Source organism: Erythranthe guttata, chromosome 12 (assembly GCF_056151865.1).
Source record: "Erythranthe guttata isolate IM_541 chromosome 12, IM_541, whole genome shotgun sequence".
NCBI lineage: Eukaryota > Viridiplantae > Streptophyta > Magnoliopsida > Lamiales > Phrymaceae > Erythranthe > Erythranthe guttata.
Window position 1 is genome coordinate 17055735 of NC_142544.1, and position 26009 is coordinate 17081743.

At 40.6% G+C, this 26009-nt stretch overlaps 4 protein-coding genes across 5 annotated transcripts; 2 read left to right on the top strand and 2 right to left on the bottom strand.

The window, feature by feature from the left end:
* Positions 1-464: 464 nt before the first annotated feature.
* Positions 465-3581, bottom strand: LOC105967719 (uncharacterized). Its single transcript, XM_012992338.2, has 10 exons — positions 3290-3581; positions 2642-2733; positions 2360-2467; positions 2177-2259; positions 1954-2084; positions 1593-1642; positions 1408-1500; positions 1108-1199; positions 883-989; positions 465-775 (listed from the first exon to the last, which is right to left on the bottom strand). Exons 1-10 carry the CDS (start codon positions 3563-3565, stop codon positions 737-739), a joined length of 1071 nt encoding a protein of 356 aa, XP_012847792.2. The 5' UTR covers positions 3566-3581; the 3' UTR covers positions 465-736.
* Positions 3582-4019: 438 nt separating this feature from the next.
* On the bottom strand, positions 4020-8316 carry LOC105967624 (hypothetical protein). Its single transcript, XM_012992232.2, has 10 exons — positions 7912-8316; positions 6625-6716; positions 6297-6404; positions 6083-6165; positions 5795-5925; positions 5507-5556; positions 5290-5382; positions 4764-4855; positions 4482-4588; positions 4020-4306 (listed from the first exon to the last, which is right to left on the bottom strand). The coding sequence occupies exons 1-10, from the start codon at positions 8197-8199 to the stop codon at positions 4265-4267; spliced, it is 1086 nt and encodes a 361-aa protein (XP_012847686.2). The 5' UTR covers positions 8200-8316; the 3' UTR covers positions 4020-4264.
* Positions 8317-12278: 3962 nt separating this feature from the next.
* Positions 12279-13919, top strand: LOC148766630 (uncharacterized). Its single transcript, XM_088827356.1, has 2 exons — positions 12279-13043; positions 13134-13919. Exons 1-2 carry the CDS (start codon positions 12480-12482, stop codon positions 13917-13919), a joined length of 1350 nt encoding a protein of 449 aa, XP_088683482.1. The 5' UTR covers positions 12279-12479.
* Positions 13920-21715: 7796 nt separating this feature from the next.
* LOC105967585 (S-adenosyl-L-methionine-dependent methyltransferases superfamily protein) lies at positions 21716-26009 on the top strand. 2 transcript variants are annotated; one of them, XM_012992191.2, is made up of 7 exons: positions 21716-22063; positions 22756-23410; positions 23494-23704; positions 23876-24170; positions 24250-24621; positions 24952-25029; positions 25490-26009. In XM_012992191.2, the coding sequence occupies exons 2-7, from the start codon at positions 22763-22765 to the stop codon at positions 25713-25715; spliced, it is 1830 nt and encodes a 609-aa protein (XP_012847645.2). In that variant the 5' UTR covers positions 21716-22063; positions 22756-22762; the 3' UTR covers positions 25716-26009. The 2 variants fall into 2 exon arrangements, with proteins under 2 accessions (XP_012847645.2, XP_088683304.1); XM_088827178.1 differs by lacking the exon at positions 21716-22063 and adding an exon at positions 22090-22233.

The window sequence follows — 26009 nt, forward strand, 5'->3', positions numbered from 1 at the left end:
GTGCAGTAGGAACTGAACCATGCCCTCACTAACTTCACTTCACATTTTTTCGACATCTTTCCTTTTATATATATAAGAATTTGATTGTCCATTTTTGTGGTTTTGTTTAATAATGATCGCACTCGGTCGACAATTTTTCATGTTCTCTACATGTTCCTTTGACCATGTCAACAATTATCTGTGGATTATTTTTATAAAAAGAATAAAACAAAAACTTATTTAAGAACCTTCCTTCCTTGCTCGTGTTAGAAATTCTTGGTTACATCAGAATAAAGTTCGACTAGTATTCTTGGTTTTCAAGAGATTCAATAATAGTTTCTACCCATTTTATTCATCTCATAATTGATTGATAAAATTACGAGTAGTTGGTCGACTGGTGGTCAATATAGATTGATAATGCAGAAACAGATCACTTGCAAAACTACGAGGAAATCAATTACAACGAAATCGCTGTAACGAAAAAATTTACGATTTTGAAATAGTAATCCAGTATTATCCCATGCCCAACACCATTCTAAGACTAACAGTATGCACTAATGCTTGAACCATTGGAATTTGGAGTGTAATAACCAAAACCATTTTAACACGGTCGATACAAGCTTTTGCAAGGCTTTCTTTCCTGCTCTGCATATATTCATAAATTGTATACGGTATTCTAAGATGAATTAGCGTGGCAAAGAAGCCGATGAATTTTATACTACCTGGTTCAGATATACACTTCAACCCATCTGAATCACTAACTTTGTAACATGCCCCTGACATCATATCCTTTATGCTACATAAAACAAAGAATTTACAGATCAAAAAACCATCGAATATGATTAGAAATTGTAATAATTGAGTATTGAGTTGAGTTGAGTGTCACTGAAAGATGTGAATTACCAGCAGGTAGCTGAGAAGCAAGCAAATTCTGGTATTCCATAAGGCCTGAATTGTGATTGGTGTTACAAGGTTGCGCGTTTGAGCATAACAGAACCCCAGAACAATTCCTAAATGATCATAATATTATTATACAGATTTTAACATATATATATTAGACAAGTAGGGAAAAAAAAAGATGGATTGATTCCTATGCATTTGAGACCAAATAATTTAAACTCTTTTTACCATGAGCAAAGAGTTGCGGTAATCCTCCAACATCGAAATGTGCTAGTGCAAATACGGCAGCACTTAGAAGCACAGAAACTGGTATCGGAAACCTGCGAGAATGTTCAGTGGTCAATCAGCAAATAAACTATGATCAAGTAGTCAACACACAACAGCATATATATTCCTGATATCTTCCTCAAGAGCCATTTGTTCTACAAAATGCAGAATGATCTCAGATTCTGAATCTTATGTCTAAACCGAACAAAGGCCTAATTCAGAACATGCAATTGCACGTCATTTATAGAACAGAGAGCATACCATTTTGTAAGGGACACCATAAGAAACCCTCTAAAGACGGTCTCCTCGAGAATGGGAGCAAGTACACCTACCATACCCAACAAACAGGCAGTGCTATATTCAACATAGAAAGGAAAAAAAAAACAATTAGTGCTATCTTCGACGTTTTATTTGTAGATAAAGGAGGAAAACAAAGTCACAAGCACCTGAAAGTTGAATGTCCAATCATGGGAAGCAAGATCATGATATAATCAATCTGAATCAAATGGAAGAATCATATCAAAATCTTTACGATGTTTAGAAAGTCAAGATCACTACCATATCGTAAGAGAGTAGCAAATTAAATGATTACGATAGGACACAGTAAAAACTCAAGTATTATACGATGTTTAGAAGAAAAAAAAAATGCTCAAACAGCCGATTCAAATATTTGACTGGAAGCTAATGAAATGTCCATAAGATGTAGGCCTTATCCAAAGGCTGACAGAGCAAAAAGGTGCATCAAACCTTTAAAAGTCGAAGAATACAAGCACACAACATTGAATAAGCTACAAGTTATGTTCTAACCTCTCTCTTTGGTCTATAGTTGATAAAAGACATTACAGAATTTGTCAAATAAATGGCAGCTCGAGCTCCGACATAGCCAATTCCAGCCCATAACAACCAACCTTTCTTAAGATCGAAAGGCTCTCGCAAATCTGAAGCACGAATCGACCATGTCATAGATATAGTACACTTCCAAGTTAACGCCGAATGCAAGTATAATGTGAAAATAAATTATGTTATTTACCATATTTATATATGTCTTCGGGGATAGGAGATAATGACTTAGTCAGACTTAACTGAACTGCGAGAATCACAACAGTTGGTATGCTACAAATAGAGTAAACGAGTAAAATTAAAATCATAATGAATAGATAAAAAAGGCTAGAAAAATGAAGTAACGAACAAAGGCTAAGAAAATGTTTCGTACCCTTGGGACAGAAAACAAAATCCTGCCAACTGATCCAAACTTAACTTATCAGTGGTAATCCCTGAATAAATTACGGCTGCTGCTTCAATCAGTACTGTCAAAGCACAACTGTCCGAAGAAAACTAATTAGTTTCTTTCTCAGACAACCAGACAATTAAAATCTTGATTAGTATGCTTAAAGAAGACAGAGCTCCCTAATTAATACTGGCATCGTTACTCAGAGAGTGTTTTGCTATTGTTAAAAAATATAATAAATGAGGCGAACTAGTATGGTAAATTCACCTCAAAACACATGCAAGTGAGGTTAGAGAGATTGTTTGCCCATTCCATGGAACATCCCACCGTTTCAATACTTGCCAGGTTGATCCATTGTCCTGTAAAAAACGGATGATCCACTTTAAATTGGAATAATATCGAGAACTGATGAAAATCAACGGTTAGCAAAGGGGGAAAAAGCAAATAAAATAAGAAAAGGGCATTTGCAATTAATTAGGATGATAATCCAGTTTCACCATATCTAGACTTATTTCGCAGTTCAGAATTCAGATGTGTTGCTTTTTATAAGCAACGAATCGATAAATAATCAACTAGTATCACATATATCTATTCTCGAACCATATTAGACTTCATTTTACACGGCGATTCATACAGATGATAACAAAATTATTGTTAATATATACTTTCATTAAATATCAGTGCCTTAAAATAGAACCACAAAAATTCAAATCCTCTTTCTACAGTATTAAAGCAGATTATTCTAATCAGCCCCAAATCCACAGATCAGAAGCTCAAGAAAACAAATAACAATAAAATTCTACCGTCCACAGTAACATGAATTAGAAACGGCTAGAATATAAATTTATACAAGATCTATCAACAAAAAAAAAATTCCAAAAAAAAAAGAAAAAAAGTAAAAGGTCGAACACTTACTTTCTCAACTGATTCGTCGGGGGTACTGTTCGTGAAACAGAATGTAGTATAATTCCTTCTCGTGCTCGTAACAGGAAGTTTCAAAGCAGGAATTAGTGGAGAAAAATGGCGGCCGTGAGATATTCTCGTGCTTGTAGTTGTAGCACGAATCTTCGTAGCAGGTATAAATGGCGAGAAAAGGCGGACCTGAGATTTCACAAAATCGGTTTTCATGGGAGAACACAGACGCGGTGAGAGAGAGAGAAGGGAAAATGCTGGGCTGAAAGTTGCCGCCATTGTAACAGAGTAGAACTGAGTGCTGCAAACAACACGTTGGAAAGAAGGTATATATATAAGGAATAATAAATAAATTAATTAATTAATATTATTTATGGTTACTGCCATCGTAACAGAATAGAACGTTGGAAACTAGGTATATAAATAAAGAAAAATAAATAACATAAATATTATTTCTATAATAATAATAATAATAATAATAATAATAATAATAATAATAAAATAATTGAAATACGTCATATCTTTTTCCCGCGCATAAGAAATTGAAATTTTTGTGTGGTTGTTTTTTACGTAGATTTTTTGCTTTCCAGAGTGTGCAATGTGGAAATTTTGACTATATATATTCTGACATTTTTTATTTATTTTTAGTGTAGACCATATTCAAGACCATTCTTTAACGGTATAAAAAAAAATTAGCAAGCAATATATAACGGAGTCGCAAGAAATCAGAGACATAATTGAAATATTGATACTGCACAACAAAGATGTTACTAACACGTGAAGAACATTTGTATATACGTACGTCAACAAGTATTTGGCACGACTATATAACATGTACTATTCTCGAACTATTGGAGTGCAATAAACCAAAACCATTTTAACACAGTCGATACAAGCTTTTGCAGCTCTGTGTATTCGCGGATTGAGCTGCATAACATCCACCAAGAAGCCGACGAAATTAACTTGGACCCATCTGAATTATTGACTTTGTAACATTTCCTTGATATCATATCCATTGAGCTGCATAACATCCACCAAGAGGAACATTTTTAGCGAAATTCAGTCCAACGAGACAAATTAACGAATCGAGAAACGGAAAGTGGGCTGGGAGCATGGATATTCCTTAACATAATGCGACGAGAAATCATAATAAGTAAAAATATTGAGCTGAGTATCACTGAAAGATGTGAATTACCTGAAGGAAGGTGAGAAGTATGATAACCCCGGTATTCCAAAAGGCGTGAATTGTGATGGGTGTTAGAAGGTTTCGTGTTTGCGAATAAGAGAACCCCAAAACAATTCCTATATAATCACAACATTGTTTATGAGTTATACAGAGTCGAAATATATAGTAGAGAAGCACAAAAGCATGAATTGATTCCTATGCAATGCATATCCAATCAAAAAGTGGAGACGAGAGACATTTGAAACTAAATATACAATCATTTATTATGAATCTCTTGGTGAAGAAAAATACCAAGAACAAAGAGCTGCGGAAATCCTCCAGGAGTGAGATGCGCTAATGCAAATACGGCAGCACTAAGAAGCACAGAAAGTGGTGTGGGCAACCTGCGAGGAAATTCAGTAAAGGACCAATCAGCAAATAAACTGTTATCAAATATTCGACTCACAACAGCATATTCCTAAATATCTTCTCCAAAAGAGCCCTTTTGTTTTGGATCAACAATTCCAAGAGCCACTAATAAAAATGAACTCATTCGAATTACTTGGGAAGAACAGATTATCAAGATATTATCACTTGCAGCCTTTTAGGCATCGCTTGATTAAAAGACCATCGTAGCCTTCCTCTTTCAGTTACTGGTTATTCACAAAGTTGTAGATTGAAATTTCCGGTTAAAATCATTAAAGCAGAATGATCTCACATTTGTTCTGAACGTTATCACGGATGCTACATGCATCTGAATCTTATGTCTAAATCTAATAAAGGTTAGCTGATTTAAAACATGCGATTGCATAGCATTTTTATAGGACATAAAGCATACCATTTTGTAAGAGAAACCATAAAAAACCCTCTAAAGACAGTCTCCTCAAGAACGGGAGCAAGTACGCCTGTGACACCCACCAAGCAGGCAGTGCTATATTCAACATAGAAAAAAACAATTAGTTCCTTATACGATCTTCGATATTTTATCGTAGCTAAAGGGGGGAAAACAAGTCACAAGCGCATGAAAGGGTTTTCAGACGAGGACTTTGAAATACCTGATAGTTGAAGATCCAATCAATGGAAGCAACATCATGAGAGAATCCGTCTGAATCAGATCGAAGAATAATATCAAAGCTTCTTGCAAATGAAGCATAATTTGTAAAACTAAATAAAGTCATTATCGCTATCGTATCCTAAGAGAATAGCAAAATAAAGTCGAACACTAAATGATTGATGGTCTCTCACAATTACCATATCCCCTTTTAGGATGCAATGCAGTATTTAATATTTATACGTAGAACAATAAGCACACAAAGCATCTAAGATAAAAATTATATTCGAACCTTTCTCTCTGGATTAAAGCTGAAAAAAGACATTGCTGCCCCTGTCACAGCAACTGCAGCTAGAGCTCCACCAAGACCAATTCCAGCCCATAACAACCAACCTTTCTTAAGATCGAAAGGTTCACGCCAGTCTAAAGCACGAATTGACCATGTCATAATACACGTAAGTAATTGTTCATTCCCATAATAAAGTCAACAATAAAAAAATTCATAATCTCGAAACTCTCAAGAGGAAAAAAAAAAAGCGCAATAAAGCATTTCAGTGTGAAAATAAATGCTGCTAGTTACCATATTGATATATGTCATCGGGGAGAGGAGAGAACGATTTTGTCAGACTTAACAGAACTGTGAGAACCACAGCAGTTGCAATGCTACAAAAAATAGTCATCTTGTTATGAGTAAATAATAAGGACAGAATTAATAACATAAAGAAATCAAAGATAGAAACATGATGTAATGAACAAACTACGGAAATAAAATAAAGCTATGAAATGTTTCGTACCCTTGGGTCAGAAATAAAATTTCTGCAGTCCCATCCAAACTTAACTCCTGAATGTTAATCCCTGAATACTGTATTGCTGCCGCCTCAATCAGTCCTGTCAAAACGAAACTGTCTGAAAAACTAATTAGGTTTTCCTCAGACAACCAAACCATTAAAATCTTAATAACTATGCTTCAAGTAGACAGAATTCAACAGCTCAAAAAACCTAATTCTCTATATATTGCGAGGAAAGTTCAAAGCTACAGATCTAATTAATATCGGCATCATAAATCAGAGAGGAGTTTACTATTGTTAAAATAAAACAAACTAGGCCAACTAGTAAATGCACCTGAATCCACATGCAAGTGAGGTCAGAGAGATTGTTTGCCAATTCCACGGCACATCCCATCGTTTCAATACTTGCAAGCTGAATCCCTTATCCTGTAAAAAAGATAATGCACTGTAAAATTTCTTGAAACCAAAGAGGCACTTACAACTGGAAAGTGTTTAACAGCCGGGGGGGTACGACCCGCGGAATCAGATCTTTTACACATTACAAACCCTCTCTCTCTCTCTCGTCCATTAAATTTAGCATTCTATTTCTTCCCTAATAACATAATATATTGGTTGATTCTTTTTAAACAAAGGGTTATCTTCTTGCTCGATAACTTTTCTGCCTAGTTCAAATTCTTCTAGTGACATTGTCATCAATGATATTATTCCACTGTCACCAAGAATATAAATGAAACAATCCTTCATTCATTACTCTTTTTAATCTAATTATTGTACATCCCTCGTCTACTTAATATAGTATCGCCAATAGTTTGTGTCTTAGAACACAAAAGGCTTTGAAAGGATTCTTGGAGCCGACAGAGTACTGAAGAAGGTTTATCAGGGACCATGGAATTCAAGCAGATAATTATTTTACAGAAAGAGAATGTCCTACAAAACGGCACAGATAATATCATTGCATCAGGTACCATAAAATGAAAAATGGGAAGGTGTTATTGGCACTTGACTACCTAACGTCATTATCGAAATCAATCACTGAAGTCTCGAATTACTCAAAAATAGTGTAATCCCCGTACAGAGAAAATGGCTCACCAAATTTTCAGTATATAGATGGAGGCAATATTTACGATGATAAGCCATAGAAACTGTGATAAGGAACCACTGAATTTCTTTAATCTCTCAGTTTCTAGTCTTCTGTAATCAATTTCACCAGAAAATTAACTTACAATCCAGCATCTCCGTATCCAGCAATTTTCGCCGGTTCCAAATTCAGACGTGTCTAGGTTTTGTATGCACCAAATTAATCAAAAACCAACCAGTATCACATTAATCGATTCGTAACCATATTAGACTTCGTTTACTGCGCAATCCATACCGATAATAACAAAATTCTTGTTAATATATATTCCATTAAAAATACACAAAAAAGTCAAATCATCTTCCTACAGTATGAATGCCAATTGTTTAACTGAGTTCCCATCCCACCGACCAAAAGTGCACGAAATCAAATTCGAGCATCGAACATGATATTCATTCCGTCCGCAATTATATGAAGAGAAAACTGTAATCAACTATAGACACAGTTCTAGAGAAGAAAAAAAAAGCAAAAGTTCGAACTGCTTACTTTCTGAAGAGATTCTTCGGGGGCGCTGTTTTTGAAACAGTAAATAGTGGACGGCCTTCTCGTGCTTGCAACACGAATCTTCGAATTAGCAGGAATTAGCGGCGAAAAATGGCGGTCCGGTGAAATTCTCGTGTTCGTAGCGGGGAGCTTCAGAGAAGGTATTAATGGCGAGAAGAGGCGGCCCTGCGATTTGCCGAAATGGCAATTGACGGGAGAACAGAGTCGGGTAGAGAGAGAAAAAGTGGAGGCTGGGGAACGGGTTAACGATGGGTTCAAATTTACTGCCATTTTTACAGATTATCGTGCTCCGGAAAACGTGTATATGGGTTTTTATATGCTTGCAGAAATCGTTGAAGATAAGGTGGAAAGTGCTGGGACTTGTGATTTGATAACAAAATATCAAAAACCTCCATATATATAATAAAAACAATAAAATAAAAGTAAAAAATAAATATAGATTATTTCAAGTTCTCAAGGAAACTGATTGATAAATTAGTAAATTACCAATTACTTATGAATAAAGTAATAATAATAATAATAATAAAAAGGTAATATCTATTCATTTTCTTAAAGAATAAGAACATGTAGCCAAAAGTCTTTTGCCAACGTTCTATAGATCGAGTCGAGCTCACCACATGTTTGATCAAGCTTGTTTGATTTTTAATCGAGCTTAAAACTGTGTTTTCTTTTCATAAACAATTAAATCGAGTTCGAATGAGCTTCAAATAAGTCGAACACGAAGCAATCTCGAGTAGCTTGATTTATTAACACATTTCATTTGTTTTTTTTTTCCTTCTAATCGAGCTCAAGCTCGAGTTCAGTTTCATAGGTTATCGAATAAAACTATGAGTCCAAACTTGATTAGTTATAATTATATTAACAAATTAACCTTTAAAAGAACTTTTAATAAATGATCGATTAAGTAACTTATTTATTTCGTTGATCCATTTAATTTGGACTTTAGTTTACAAATGTGATTGAAAAATAGGGTCCAGTACAAAGTGGACTGTTGCCTTCTTTATTAAGGCCCACGTAATAAGTGTCGGCATATTTTTATTAATAAGGCTCGTCTAGCCTTTTGTTTTAAATATTTTATTTTATTAATATTATAATTCTAAAATGTTAATTCATTATAAAGCTCAATTGATATAGATCTATCATATTAAATAACTAATAGAATAATTTTGCATCCATACCCCTAATTGGAGCAAAGTGGGCCAGGGTCTAATGAAAAGATCCCCGTTAGTGTGGGACCCACTGTAGATCCGTGTTCAATAGCGGGACGCGGACATGGTTTGGTGAGAAAACTTTTTGGGCATCCCCACCCCTGGAAATTACGAAAATACACGAGTTCAGTATTTATTCATTAAATTGATATTCTCATTTCTGCCCCATATTTTTATGCTTTCTCTCAATCTGCCTCTCCTAAAAGTTTATATTAACTCTTGCATCCTAAAATGTAGTGTTAATTAGGGGTGGGCATTCGGGTCGGGTCGGGTTATTCGGGTCGGGTTATTCGGGTTTTTTGCAAAAAAAAAAATTACCCGAACCCGACCCGAGATAACCGGGTACCCGGTTGCCGGGTACCCGGTTATTTCGGGTCGGGTTCGGGTCGGGTTCGGGTTTTGCTATTTTCCTCTTTTTTTTTTTTTTTTTCTTTTTTTTTTATTATTTGTTTATTTTTTATTTATTTTTTTTCCTAATAATTATTTATTACTTCCAATTCGAAATGTGACATCAAACTTCATAAAATATCAAAAATATATTAGATGTTGTTTTACTTGGATTACAAATACGGGAAGTAAAACATATTGTTATATACACAGATTCATAAAAACAAAAGAATTACTAAATTTATTACACAAAAACAATTAATCACAAAAAAAAAAAAATATAAGTTACATAAAATATACATATATATAAAGACATACACACACACACACATATATATATATATATATATATATATATATATATATATATATATATATATATACAAACATATACATAGTCTGTATTACAGACATATACATATATATATATATATATATATATATATATATATACAGACATATACATATATACATATATATATATATATACAGACATATACATATATATACATACATACAAACATATACATACAGACATATACATATATATACATACAAACATATACATATATATAATACATAGTCTGTTCTACAGACATATACACATATATATATATATATAATTTTTTTTTTTTTTTTTTTTTTAACCGGGTACCCGATCGGGTACCTGGGTAGAATTTCTAATACCCGGACCCGACCCGGTTTGGGAGCACCGGGTACCCGAACCCGGGAAAAACCCAGTTACGTCAAAAATTACCCGATCCGGTCGGGTAATACCCGACCGGGTCGGGTTATACCCGAATAACCCGACCCGAATGCCCACCCCTAAGTGTTATGGTATCGAGAAAATTTAATATTATTGTATACCTTCTAAACGCAATAAATCAGTCATTATGTTTCATAATTGATTTTGTCCGTAGGTCTTCGTCTTCCTCAAGCCAGCTCCGTCCGTACTCCGGTGAATAAACCTACAACGCCGGGAGGGGTTCCCGGCGGGAAAGCTCCGACGATCAAGTCAGTGATCGGAATAGAGGAAAAACATGTATGCAATGTAACAGTGATTAATGTAAAAATCCCGTGTGTGTGTGTGTTGATTCTCTTATTTATAGATGAGGAAAGCTTGGCCTTCAAGGCTTTCCTTTTTTAGGGTTTCTCTTTTCCCCCAAGTCATGTATCTTGGGCTTGTATTGTCCTGGGCTCGCCTTACCTCGTTTTGGTATTGGGCTGGCGAGTGAAGGTACTCCCACGAGGTTCCGAGGTTCGCATCATACGACGACTTCGGTCATAGTACCGAACTAAGTCATCATGGGTTTTTCATTATGGGCCTATCATATTGGGCTTATCCTAATGGGCTTATGCTTATTTGTTATTTGTCAAACGAGCCCATATCAACTACTCCCCCCTACTCCTTATTTATAATACGAGTTTGCTCCTTCTCACCTCGTGTTATAAGTACGGAGTACGAGGTGCGAGCTCGGACTTCGGTTCACGTCTGGTTGGTGCACGCAACCTTTCCACTTTTCCTCCATTTAATTACTCTGACATCCCGTGTGATCGATTCGAGTTCCCTAGGTCATCATGGAAAAATTTCAATCAGTGCTTTCAGCGTCGGATTCGAGGCATTCTACATTGAATCTTGGCCGCCCGAAGAAACGGTTATGATTGACCTTCCCTTTTCCCTAGGTCATTATTGAGGAATTTCGATCGGCGCCTCTTGCATCGGGTTCGGGGTGACTTACTTTGAATCTTGGCCATCCGAATAGACGGTCACGATCGAATTTTTTCCTTTCCCTTCTTCTATAAATACCTGGCCCTTGCCATTTTTTAAGATTTTTTCTTTTTCCACCCTCGTGCTTTCTCTTCTCTTATTGCTTCTTCTCCGGCGAACCTGCTTTTCCGAGACAGAGATCTTATCCTTCGTGCCCATTTTCTACCCCGACAAAGGTACTACTTCTTTCCCCCATCTCTTATTACCCCCGCCTTAACTCTTCGAATTGATAATGTCTGCCCGTTCTCCCGATCCTTTCGGCCAAAAAGTGCCCTCCGGGGAGGGGGGTGAAAACCCCGCTTTTTCTATTTCTTCCTCGTCGGAGGAGGGACCCTACTTCTCTCCCTCGGGCAAACTCTTAGAACGGCCCAAGAAGAGGGGCAGAAAAGAGATTTCGTCTTCTGCGAGGAGTGGTTCTCCTTCCCTATCTGAAGGACGAGATTTGGATGACCAATGGGGACCTAGTACTTTAAGCGAGACAGATCTCACTAACTTAGTTCGCGACATAGGCCTCCCTACCGATGTCGAATTGATTCTTCCTTCGCGAGATGATCGCCCTCTAAACCCTCCTTTAGGTTTTAGTACTTGGTTTTCAGAGCAATTCTACTTCGGTCTATCTTTTCCCATCTCGCCCTGGTTTTCTGAGATTGCCCAATTATGTAACGTGTCCCTTAACCAATTCCACCCCCATGCCATAATAATCATGACCGGATTTCGCATGCTATGCGCCTGGTCGGGGGTGATTCCCACGCCAGCTCGCTTCCGGAGTGTAATGGTATTAAAGAATTCGAGTCCTTTCCATGTCTCTATCTCGGCTCGTCCGGGTTTTAAGATTCTGATGCCACCTAATAAAACCGATGGGTGGCAAGGTCACTATTTCTTCGCCAGAAATCCTGTTGACACGCCTTATTTGTGTCCTTGGCTCGCCACCCTGCCTGAAAAGAGAAGGGGTAAACCTTTGGCGGTTGACGAATGTGTATTAAAAATGATATCCCACTTTCAACCGAGCCACGGCGTCCCGGATAGCCTCACCAGCTTTCCGCCGATGCTTCGCCACTTCCGTTTTCACGACAACGGCACGTATTCTTTAACTCGGGAAGATTTAGGTGGGTTTGGTTATAACACTAATTATTACTTCGACTCACTGTCTTACTTCGGTCGGTCTGTTTTTTGTTGCTTCGCTAGCTATGTACTTATATGTCTTATATCTCACCCGCGTATCTCCCCTTGCCCGTTTGTTTTGGTGCGTAGATCTAAGGATGAAGAGGATGTTCCGAGGTGATAAGCCGGCTACCCGTCCTTCCGAGCCGGAACCTGGGTTCGAAGCGTCCGAGTTTCAGCGCCCTCTAATCGCTGAATCCGAGAAGAGATCTTCGGAAGAAAGGGCTCTAAGGCCCAGGCCATCGAAGAAAAACGCCGCTCCTCCTCGCGCCCGCGGTGGACCTCCCTCGCGAACTGAGGATTCTGAACCTCCTAAACGATCCTCCGCAATAGTTCTCGCCTCGTCACCGCCTCCTTCCTCAACCGAAGAGGTGGTAGAGAGAGAACCTGCTCCGAAGAAACGGAGGTCTGAGTTGGCTCTTGGGGCGGCTGGGTCATCTTTACCGGCTGGTTTCGGACTTCATCTCTGCCAAAACGCAGAGAATGCCATTGCTGCATGTCGGTCCCTGGCCTTTCCCACCGATGTTGCCCATTTCGGGCAGATGAGTAAAGGCGACCGACTTGAGCTACTTCTTCACAACATTACACAGGTTTGTCTTATCTCGGTCATGCAGACCAATTCCTTAATTTCATATTTTTTTATTCAAGGCTAACCTTGTTTGAACTCCTTGTACATGCAGCAATTCGCCATCGCTTTCTCGGGTCCTTTGGGATGGGATGATGTCTCGCGTGAGGCATACGATAACCAAAAGAAGGAGGTGACTCAACTTCGAAAAGAAGTTCGGGGCCTGAAGGAGAGTTTGGCGATGTCTGAATCGTCGAAGGAAGGGCTGTTTGCCGAGGTGAAGAGGCTGCAGGAGAGAGAGAAGATCTTACAGGCGGAGAAGGACTCTTTGGGTTCTCATGTCAGTAGCCTAGAAGAAAAAGCCAAAGGGCTTTCCAACGAGCTGTACGCAGCCGGAGTGCAGGCCTCTACTAATTTCGCCGAGGGGGTGAAAGAAGGGCAAAGGCTATTCCCGGGGTCGCCCGAGGGTCTCCGTTTTATTGAGGAGTTCGTTCGTCGCTTCTTTCACCGGTTGTGGCGTTCGACTACTTTCACCCGAGAAGCTTCAGGGTTGGCTCGTTTCTTCTTCTCCTCGGCGGTTGCAGCCGTTCGAAAGAGGTTATGTGGTGCCGGCATCGAATTCCCGTTGGTGGAAAGTGAACTAGCCGAAGACCTTCCCGATGACGTGATCCCGGGTTTTGAGGGGGACGTTAATGAGGACCCCAACTTGGAATGGTGGAGGCCGGTTTACCAGGGCCTTGTTGAAGAGTTTACCCGTCAAGGAGCCATTACGGACTTTGTCGGGGACATTGGGGCCCTTGGAATGGTGGTTAGTTCCGAAGAGGCACAGCCAAGCCTCGTTTCACCGACCCCTCCGGATGCGGAGAATCAAAGTGAAGCAGATGCAGCAGTTCCGAAGTGAAGACCCAAAAAAAAACTTAACCATTTTTTATGTTTTGTACTTTGAATATGTATTTCTTAAACATTACTCTCTTTATTTCCTTTTGCCATATATCCTTAACAATTTCTCCGTTTTTCCATATGCTTGAAATGTCTTTATTCGCTTTTATGTCTGTGTCGTTTTGGGCTTCAGACTTAGTCTGTCAATATCCCCATTGATCTTCGGTAGTGTTTATTCCTTAAGCTTATCCATCAGCTCAATCTTGTACCACTCCTATATTTTAACTTAGTACCCAATCTTAATATTTTGCGTACGAATACGCGAATTAACGCCACAATGAAACGCGCGAGTTAACGCCACAATGAAACACGCGAGTTAACGCCACAATAAAACTTTAAACACGCGATTTAACGCCACAATGAAACACGCGAGTTAACGCCACAGTAGAACACGCGAGTTAACGCCACAATGAAATACGCGATTTAACGCCACAATGAAATACGCGAGTTAACGCCACAATAAAACTTTAAACACGCGATTTAACGCCACAATGAAATACGCGAGTTAACGCCACAATAAAACACGCGAGTTAACGCCACAATAAAACACGCGAGTTAACGCCACAGTGAAACACGCGAGTTAACGCCACAGTGAAATACGCGAGTTAACGCCACAATAAAACACGCGAGTTAACGCTACAGTGAAACACGCGAGTTAACGCCACAATAAAACACGCGAGTTAACGCCACAGTGAAACACGCGAGTTAACGCCACAGTGAAATACGCGAGTTAACGCCACAATAAAACACGCGAGTTAACGCCACAATGAAATACGCGAGTTAACGCCACAATGAAACACGCGAGTTAACGCCACACGCGAGTTAACGCCACAGTGAAACACGCGAGTTAACGCCACAATGAAATACGCGAGTTAACGCCACAATGAAACACGCGAGTTAACGCCACAATGAAACACGCGAGTTAACGCCACAATGAAACACGCGAGTTAACGCCACAATGAAACACGCGAGTTAACGCCACAATGAAACACGCGAGTTAACGCCACAATAAAACTTTAAATAAATAACACAAGGATTTTTTAACGTGGAAACCCTCCAAATAAGGAGAGAAAAAACCACGGGGCCTAGCCCAGATCGGAAAATGGATGTTTATTAATGACTGTTTTGCCTGTACAAGGTGTGTCTCGATTTCGCTGACTTAATTGCCTCGATCTCCTTTCTCTCTCTCTCCCCCCTTTTTTTTTTTTTTTTTTTTTTTTTTTTTTTTTTTTTTTTACGCGAAGAAACGTTTCAAATGGATGACATTCCATGCTCGTGGCAATGGTTTCCCTTCTACGTCTGCCAGCTCATATCCTCCACCAGCCAAACATTTTGTGACCATGTATGGTCCTTCCCAATTGGCCTCTAACTTTCCTGTGTGCTTTAGTGCGTCAGCTCGTCGTAGGACGAGATCACCGATCTGGAATGAACGAGACCGTACCCCTTGATCGTATCGAGCCTTGATCAGGTTCTTACTTCGTTCCATGTGTAGATACGCCGCTTCTCGTAGGTCAAAAACTTCATCCAGCTGTGTCCTCAGGGCATCATCGTTTGTCCTTTCATCAAATGTGGCGATGCGAAGTGTGTCCATTGCCACCTCGACCGGGATAACAGCATCGGTTCCGTAAGTTAACCGAAATGGCGTCTCGCCAGTAGCTGCTTTGACTGTTGTCCGGTAAGACCAAAGGACTGAGGGCAGTTCGTCTACCCAACTTCCCCCTAACTCGTCCAGTCTCTTCTTCAAACCGTTGACAATGGTCCGGTTTGTGGACTCTACTTGACCATTAGCCTGGGGGTGTGCTACCGCCACGAATTTCTGTGTTATCTTCATTTCCTCGCACCAGGCACGAATTTTCTTGCCGTTGAACTGAGTGCCATTGTCCGATACGATGCTTCTAGGCAGACCAAACCGACAACAGATATTCTTCCAGACGAAGTGCATGACCTCGTCCTCTGATATTTTTGATAAGGCCTCAGCTTCGACCCATTTAGTGAAGTAGTCTACCGCAACGATGATGAACTTTTTCCGGCCAGTGGTTTGAGGGAATGGTCCCACGAGGTCAATCCCCCATTGAGCAAAGGGACATGGGGCACTCATGATAATCATCTCTTCCCCCGGTTTATGGATAAGGGGGGCATATTTTTGGCATTGTGCGCAGTGCTGAACGTATCGGTGTGTGTCTTCTTTCATACCGGGCCAATAATACCCTGCCCGATATAACTTCTGTATGAGGGCCCGAGCTCCTCCGTGCTCACCACAACCACCTCGATGTGCTTCGTCAAGGACGTGTTCAGCCTCCTGCTTTCCCAAACATCTCGCATCGATTGTAGCAAAATTCCTTTTATATAACACCTCGTGCCGCACGTAAAAGTGCCTCGCTTTATACGCCAATCGATTTTGTTCCCTTTTTGTGCCAGTTCGCTCTCCTCTGAAATACTTGAACAAAGGTGTTCTCCAGTCAGGCTCTTCGTCTATTACCATTATGCCCGGTGTTGGGGTAGGGGCGATAAGGATAGTGATCTTTCTTTCAATACAATCGACGACTGACGACCCGACTTTAGCGAGGAAGTCAGCTCGCTGGTTGTCATTTCTCGGAATTTGATGCATGGTACAGACTTCAAAAGCTTCTTGCACAGCTCGGGCTTTATTTACATAACTCTTCATTCTATCGTTTTTTATTTCATAGTCACCTTCGAGTTGGTGTATTACCAATTGAGAGTCGGAGTATATTCGCACCACTCGCGCTCCGAGCTCTTGAGCGATCTCCATACCTCGGATAAAGGCTTCATACTCTGCTTCATTATTGGAAACTCGAGGTAACCTAACGGCAAACTCGACTTCCGTTCCAGTGGGATCAATAACTATTATCCCTGCCCCTGCTCCTGTGGTCGTAGATGAACCATCCACATAAATTTTCCACTCCTTTTCGATGGGTATCCTGGTGGTTTCTCGGATGAAATCTGCCAGCGCCTGTCCTTTGACCGAGGTACGGGGTTGATACTGAATCTCATACTGTCCTAACTCGATGGCCCATTTAACAATTCGTCCTGACGCGGTAGGTTGACCTAGGGTCTGTCGAAGGGGTAAGCTTGTGCGAATTACCATGGTATGCGACAGGAAATAAGGCCGGAGTCGTCGCGTAGTGAGAACCAATGCGTACGCTATTTTCTCGACTTCAGAATATCGGCTTTCCGACGTAGTGAGGATCTTACTAGTATAGTAGATCGGTCTTTGCTGATTATTAACTTCCTTAAACAAAACCGAACTGATGGACTCATCGCCTACTGACAAGTATACGAACAGGGTTTCGCCCTTTTCAGGGGTGCTAAGAATCGGCAGGCAAGTAAGGGATCGTTTTAATGCTTCGAATGCGAGCTGGCATTCGGTGGTCCATTCGAACTGAGCTGTTTTCCTTAGTACTTTGAAGAAAGGCAGGCTCTTATCAGCCATTCGCGATATAAACCGGGCTAGGGCTACAACTTTTCCTGCCAAGGACTGGACTTCCTTAATGGAACGAGGAGGTGTCATCTGAAGTACGGCCTCAACTTTATCTTGGTTTACCTTAATGCCTTCCCGATTAACAACGTACCCCAGGAACTTTCCCGCTTGTACTGCGAACGCACACTTAGCAGGGTTTAGCTTCATTCCATATAAACGAAGAGTTGCAAAGGTTTCGGCTAGGTCTGCGAGATGCGTAGAGCGCTTCTTGCTTTTAACTAACATATCGTCAACATAAACTTCAATGTTGCGTCCGAGTTGGGCCCGAAACATCCTATCCATTAATCGCTGATACGTGGCTCCTGCATTTTTTAGGCCGAAAGGCATCACCACGTAACAGTAAGTCCCCGTGGCGGTGACAAAACTTACTGCTGGCTGGTCCTTTTTGTCTAGTGGAATTTGGTGGTATCCCTGCGAGGCATCCATCATACTAAGTAGTTCGCAGCCGGCAGTGGCATCGACAAGTTGATCTATGCGAGGTAAGGGATAATCGTCCTTTGGGCAAGCCTTGTTTAAGTCCCTGAAGTCGATGCACATTCGCCACTGGCCGTTGGCTTTTTGCACTAAAACTGCATTGGATAGCCATGTGGGGAATTGGATTTCCCTAATATGTCCGATGTCCAGAAGTCGCTGGACCTCCTTGTGTATGATTTCGTCCTTTTCGGTACCGAAGTGCCGTCGTTTTTGTTTGACGGGTCTACACTCAGGTCGCAAATTGAGCCGGTGCACCACAATACGAGGTGAGATACCGGTTAGGTCACTTGGTTGCCATGCGAAGATGTCTTCATTGGATCGTAGTAACGCTATCAGCTCGTCTCGGAGAGATGGTTCTAAATCCTTGCTTATCCGGGTTTGTTTCATCATACCGGGGACGAGGTCAATCATCATCAATTCGTCCATAGGTTGTACATGATTAACCTTATCTTCGGGGTCAATTCGGGGGCGTTTCTCATCCCCCAAATCTTCTTTGGTGAGAGTGTCACGTCGTCCCTTCTCTGCTACCTTAACCATCTCAACATAACATGATCTCGACTGGGCTTGATCGCCCCTGACCTCTCCCACCATTCCATCAATTGGAAACTTAAGCTTTTGATGAATGGTCGAAGGGACCGCCCGAAAGGTATGTAACATCGGTCGCCCTATCACGATATTATACGCGGTTGGTGATCCTTCGACAATGACGAAATTGACAGTTTGAGTGCGTGTTCGAGGTGGCGTTCCTATAGTGACAGGGATTTTAACTTGTCCAACCGGCGTCAGGGATCCCCCTGTGAATCCGAATATCGCCGTGGTGACGGGGAAGATCGGGAGGTCAAGCTCCATTTGCAGGAAACACTCGTAGGATATGACATCCACCGAACTTCCTGGATCAACGAAGGCGCGAGCGACGTCATACCCTCCAACGTTAATCGTGATGAGGAGAGGGTCACAATGGAAATCATCTAGGTCCGCTTCATCTTCAGGACCAAACGAGATAGTGGGGTATTGACGATACTTCGGTGTGGAGATTTGGCAAACTTCATGATTATTTTTGAGGCTACCGAGATGGCGTCTCCTAGCCCGGTGAGTATCTCCTCCCGTAGGACCTCCCGAAATCATCTGAATGTACCCTCTTTTCGGTGCTGGCGGTGGGGGCGGTGCTCGTGGCGGGTTTCCGAACTGGGCCTCACGCTTTTGCCCACGAGGTGGGTCTATCTTCACAAATTCTCCGATCTTATTGTCTCTGATGAGACGTTCCACTTCATCCTTTAAATGTGCACAATCGTCTGTCGTATGTCCATACTCATTATGGAAACGACAAAAGGTTCCCAGTGTAGGGTCTCGTCGGGGAGCTCCGCGGGCGGTTCGAGGCCACCGAAGATCGGCTCTCTTCTCGATTGAGTACAGTACCTGAGATAGAGGAGCTGTAAGGGGCTGGTATGATTGAAATCGAGATCCTTTAGCATCCGGGGCGATGCTCCGACTGGGAACATTGACATCCCTACGAGGTAACATGGGCTCCTTGCCTCTCTTCGCTTCGCTGACCCGCACGCTTGTGACTTGGTGAGATTCTTCTACTTTCTGCTGGCGGGCTTCTTCTAAGTTAATGAACCTAGATGCCCTTTCTAACAAATTATCGAAATCAGGTGATGGCTCCAGCGCTAGAGCTCGGAAAAATTCATCATCTCTTAACCCTTGTGAAAGGGCCGCCATGAGCACCTCGTCACTGGTAGTCGGGACTTCTAGGGTGGCCGAGGTAAACCGTTTGATGTAACTCCTGAGGCTTTCTTTCTCCTTCTGACGAACGCTGAATAGTGACAGAGAGGTCTTCTTACACTTCTTCGAGCTAGCGAACTGGTTCATGAAAGCTTTGGCAAGTTGTTCAAAAGATCGGATGGTTCCGGCAGGTAACAGACCGAACCATGCTTGGGCCGGACCTGCTAGAGTGGTGACAAAGGCACGGCACTTCACCCCTTCTGTGAGCTGGTGAAGTGAGGCAGTGTTGTTAAACCGACTCAAGTGTTCAGCTGGATCTGACGCGCCGTTGTACTCAAACAAGATCGGTCGGTAGTTAGCCGGTATAGGGTCGCCATCGAGATAACTAGCGAAAGGGCTAGATCTTACGAGATCTCGCGCTGGCCCACTTCGCAAGGCCTTCAACTCATCTATATCGCGTCTTAAACTGTCGACTTCTGTTCTAACGCCTTGACTATTACCCCTTCGGTTCTCCGAATAACTATCGCCCTCGTCCTCAGCTCGTCCTTCGTTCGGAGAACGTCTGGGATCTCTCCTGAGTCGGTTATCGTGAGGTAAATTTTGGGTGTAGTTTCGGATGGCCGCGGTAATCATGGTTTCTACCTCGTCCCGGGTATATGTACGCTCATTGGGAGCCTGAGCGGGGGTTGCGGCTGGCCTTCTTGAAGCAGCTTCGCCATCCTGGAACTCGAAAGAGGGGCTGCTTGGGGTGAAAGGGATCCGACCCTCCTTTTCAGGTGTAAGGAAGCTACACCCCGACTTATCTTTCTGAATGGACGATGGATCAACACCAGTCGTGTCACGAGCTGCTGCATCCAGCTCCCTTTGTAGGTTTCGGGTAATCGTGCCTTCTTCTTCCATTTCTTCTCTACGTTCTTAACTCAGATCTGGATTTCCAGGGGCAGATCTGGTGTTTTTCCTGGAAATTGTGCTCCAAACTTATAAAGGCTTTCCCACAGACGGCGCCACTTGATTTTGTCCGTAGGTCTTCGTCTTCCTCAAGCCAGCTCCGTCCGTACTCCGGTGAATAAACCTACAACGCCGGGAGGGGTTCCCGGCGGGAAAGCTCCGACGATCAAGTCAGTGATCGGAATAGAGGAAAAACATGTATGCAATGTAACAGTGATTAATGTAAAAATCCCGTGTGTGTGTGTGTTGATTCTCTTATTTATAGATGAGGAAAGCTTGGCCTTCAAGGCTTTCCTTTTTTAGGGTTTCTCTTTTCCCCCAAGTCATGTATCTTGGGCCTGTATTGTCCTGGGCTCGCCTTACCTCGTTTTGGTATTGGGCTGGCGAGTGAAGGTACTCCCACGAGGTTCCGAGGTTCGCATCATACGACGACTTCGGTCATAGTACCGAACTAAGTCATCATGGGTTTTTCATTATGGGCCTATCATATTGGGCTTATCCTAATGGGCTTATGCTTATTTGTTATTTGTCAAACGAGCCCATATCAATAATAAATCGTCACTTTATAAAGAAACTAATAATTATGCATGAGTTTTGAAGAAAATACACTTAATAATAGATCCAAACACCCTTTTAACTATTTTTCACTCCCATTAATTAGGACTATCTGCACAATATTTAGGGAAAATACAATAAACGAATTAGTAGAACTAGTGAAAGAAGTACACCGTATATCATATAAGTTTTATTGATGTTTCTTATATTTTTGACAATATTTATTTTCAGCGTGCATAATGTCAAATTAATGTTTTTATTTATTAATTATTTCAAACGTTTACATATTTTATCATCGTACTATAAAAACTTCGATACCCTTTTAGAAAAAAATAGTATTGATGCACTGTGAATAATTTATCATATTTCAAGGGTACAAATTGCTAAGACACTATATCTATAAGGTGCAAACTTGTATTAAATAGTCATTTCATGCAAATTCTTGAAAAAGATCTAATATATAGTTTGACGAGGGTAAATTCGTCAACATAAATAGTCAAGCAGGCAGGCAAATGGGGTAATTAACACTAATACTGGGGCCAACCTGAAAGTTTCCTTTCATGATTAGCGCATTAAATTAACAGCGTAATAGAGAACCGAGATTTTCTTTGTCTTGCGACATCTCGGGGTAGAGAGAGAAAGAAGAGAGAGAGAGAGAGAGAGAGAGAGAGAGAGACGTGCATGCTCGATCTATATCTATATATATATTAATAAAAAAAATATATACATTTGGAAATCAATACATCATTTTCATCACTGAGAGAGAGAGATATTTTGCTCAATATTAAAATTAGGTCTTGTAGTCGCTGTTAATCGGATCTGTCGTTTACCATTTTCGGAGGGTAGAGAAAACAGACACGAGATTTGTAGATCTCGAATCAGGATTTCGCATCAACTGATGCAATTGGGTAAGAGATTTAATGCTTTCTGTACGTATTCTGCTTTTTTTTTTGTTTTGTTTTGTTTTGCATTTTAGCGCCTTTGTTTGATGTGCTTGATCTTTTGCTAGCTGAATGCTCTCTGTTAGCTATTCTAGTACACTGTTTGAGTGGTGGCATCAGTTTTTTTTTTTATTGGAGTATGAATGAATTATTTGATGTTTCCCCTCTCTGAAGCAAAATCTATGCTCTTTTTTTTTTTAGTGTTTATTAATCGCGTCTGTTTAAAGCAAATCTATTTTGATTTGGGAGTTAATTAATTGGGAATCTGATTTAGATGCAGTTTTATTGAAGCTTAGACCTTTAATTTCCTGCTCGATCTCATGGTGTTTTGATGATTGATCCAATCTTGCACTATTAGTCTTTAATGTCTTAACATCTAGATCTGCTTATGTTACACTAGTCTATATTAAAGATGGATCATGGTATTATGGCTGTGGATAGACGTAAATCTGCTTACAGTGCATATAAGTAACATTCACCGTAAATGAAACATAAACAAGTGTGTTTCTGGATGTGATATGTAACTGCTTTTTCTAGCTTAATGCATATTTATGCCGTCTTACATCATACACCTCTGTATATTAATTTAAAAAAAATGAATTTTATGTCAGACTACTTTTTCTATTGTTGGCTCTAAATTTGGTTAGTATATGTTACAGGAGTGTGATGGCGAACAAGTTCAATTCAGGGGACAATAGGACGAGGAGTTCCGTTTCTATCTTTATAGTAGCTGGTCTTTGCTGCTTCTTCTACCTATTAGGAGCATGGCAGAGAAGTGGGTTCGGCAAAGGGGACAGCATAGCATTAGAGATGACCAAAAGTGGAGAAAACTGCAACATTCTCCCAAACCTCAATTTTGAAACCCATCATGGCGGTGAAGCTGGGATAATCGACGATCCAGATTCGAAAGTGACGGCATTTAAGCCATGTCACACTCGGTACACCGATTACACGCCTTGCCAAGATCAAGGGCGTGCAATGACTTTCCCGAGGGAAAATATGATCTACCGTGAGAGGCACTGCCCTCCACAGGCAGAGAAGTTGCATTGCCTTATTCCAGCTCCTGAAGGATACGTAACCCCGTTTCGATGGCCGAAGAGTCGCGATTATGTACCCTATGCGAATGCCCCATACAAGAGTTTGACGGTGGAGAAAGCTATTCAGAACTGGATCCAGTACGAGGGCAATGTGTTTAGGTTTCCCGGTGGCGGAACACAGTTTCCCCAAGGGGCCGATAAGTACATTGACCAGCTTGCTTCGGTTATACCGATTGCAAATGGTACTGTTAGGACTGCATTGGACACTGGTTGTGGGGTATGTTGAATGTCTTGAATTGGTCCTTGATAATTTGTGGGTATAAATGTGATTAATATTGCATTTATATTTTGTTGTATTAGGTGGCAAGTTGGGGAGCATATCTATGGAAAAGAAATGTTATAGCAATGTCTTTCGCGCCAAGAGATTCACACGAAGCCCAGGTTCAGTTTGCTCTAGAAAGGGGTGTACCTGCTGTCATTGGTGTTCTTGGATCAATAAAAGTTCCGTATCCATCCAGAGCTTTTGACATGGCTCATTGTTCCCGTTGTCTTATTCCATGGGGGATAAATGGTAAAAATCGAATCTTTATCTTGTATACTTGGCACAATTAGTATGTACAAACTGAGCTGTAGCTAAATTTACTTATAGCTTGATCGTACTCAGAAAGTAAGATACAATTATAATATTCAACCCTTCTATTGTGAAGAGTTTCCGTATAAATGTGGTACTTCCTCTTTGCAGATGGATTGTATATGAAGGAAGTTGATCGTGTGCTTAGACCAGGTGGCTATTGGGTGCTTTCAGGCCCGCCCATCAATTGGAAGATTAACTACAAGGCATGGCAAAGACCAATGGAAGAACTTCAAGAAGAACAAAGAAAGATCGAAGAGGCCGCTAAACTTCTCTGCTGGGAGAAAAAGTCCGAGAAAGGTGAAATCGCTATATGGCAGAAGACACTTGATTCCGCTGCTTGCCGTGCCAAACAAGAAAGTTCTGGAGCAACGTTCTGTAAATCTGACGATACCGATGATGTCTGGTACGAATAGCTTAAATGTGAAGAATACATAGTAGTAATATAGAGGTTTCATTGACTGAATGCTTCTCTTTTTGAATAGGTACAAGCAAATGGAGCAATGTATAACTCCTAATGATAATGATAACACCGCAGATCTTAAACCATTCCCTGAGAGGCTTTATGCTGTACCCCCGAGAATTGCCAGTGGTTCCGTTCCTGGGGTTTCCGTCGAGGCATTCATGGAAGACAGTAGACAATGGAAAAAACATGTCAATGCCTATAGAAAGATCAACCAGATTATTGATTCTGGAAGGTACCGGAACATTATGGATATGAATGCTGGACTTGGAGGTTTTGCTGCTGCACTTCATTCTCCGAAATTCTGGGTCATGAATGTTGTCCCCACTATTGCCGAGAAAAATACCCTCGGTGTTGTTTATGAACGAGGATTGATTGGAATATATCATGACTGGTATGCATATTATTCTGGTCATTCTTTATCGTGTCTTGTAAGCAATTGTGCTGTTCTCACCACTTATTACTTTGATGTTACTGAATTTACTCTGAAAATTATGGAAAAGAATGTGGTTTTAATGATGGAAACATAGAGTTAAATGACTTTTTCCGTTTCTTCTGATACGATCTTTTCCAGTTCTTGCATCTTTCATGTGACCATATATATCATTTAAAAGGAATTGCCATTGTTTGCTTTCAGGTTTAGGTTTAAGTTGAACAACTGATCTTTCTGTTTAACAAATTCCTTTGTTTTCACACTGTTGTGCAATTGTCATTTTCTTGCTAGGTGTGAAGCCTTCTCTACATATCCAAGGACATACGATCTCATTCATGCTAGTGGTGTTTTTAGCTTGTACAAGGACAAGTAAGTATCTACGTCCCTTGATTTTTCCCAGATGCAGGCATTGAACCAGTTTTTTTTTATATAGACATTGACCAGAGTCGACTTTTGGAGATGAACTTTTGTAAAAAAAAATCTCAACCGTACGATAAGAAAATTTTAAGAAATAGAAGAGCTTATAACTATAATGATGCTCCATAGTCCAGTCAGTGTCTACTCCAAAGAACATTTTGTCGTCTATTTCTTTTTCTTTTTTCCACCACATGAGTGCATCTCTCCAAAAATTGCACACGATTTTCCTAAAAGAGGATTGGAATAAGATCTTGAAAAAGAAATAGACGACACAATGTTCTGTATATCATGAATTTAATGTAATTAGGGTGAATAGTATTTCAAGATTCATAAACAAACTGGACCATTTAAAAACATATACTCGTTTTTCTGTCGTAATAAGTAATCCATTTTTACGTGCATACACACGCAGGTGTGACTTTGAAGACATTTTGTTAGAGATGGACCGAATCCTTCGACCAGAAGGTGCAGTAATATTCAGAGACGAAGTTGACGTACTTGTGAAAGTGAGGAAGATAATCGGTGGCATGAAATGGGACTCCAAAATGATGGACCACGAGGATGGCCCACTTGTCCCCGAGAAAATACTCGTTGCAGTTAAACAATACTGGGTAGGCAACTCCACTTCTCCTCAGTGAAGAACCAATCACAATTCACACACCAATTTTTCGTAATATTATGAAAAACTCGAGTGGCAATTCTTTGATTTCTTATTTAATTCCCCAAGAAATTTCACCACGAGAGAGTCTTATCGAATCGGTAATTTTGCCACGAAAGGGTTGAAGTTGGTGTCGGGTTTTAGGTCAGTTAAGTTATAGTTTGTATTCTGTAACACTAATGCAATTTATTTCCCCCCCAACATTATCAAGAGAGAGACAGTCACTCGCATTTTGTTATATTTGATTATTTATATTCAATATTTATTCTCGCGA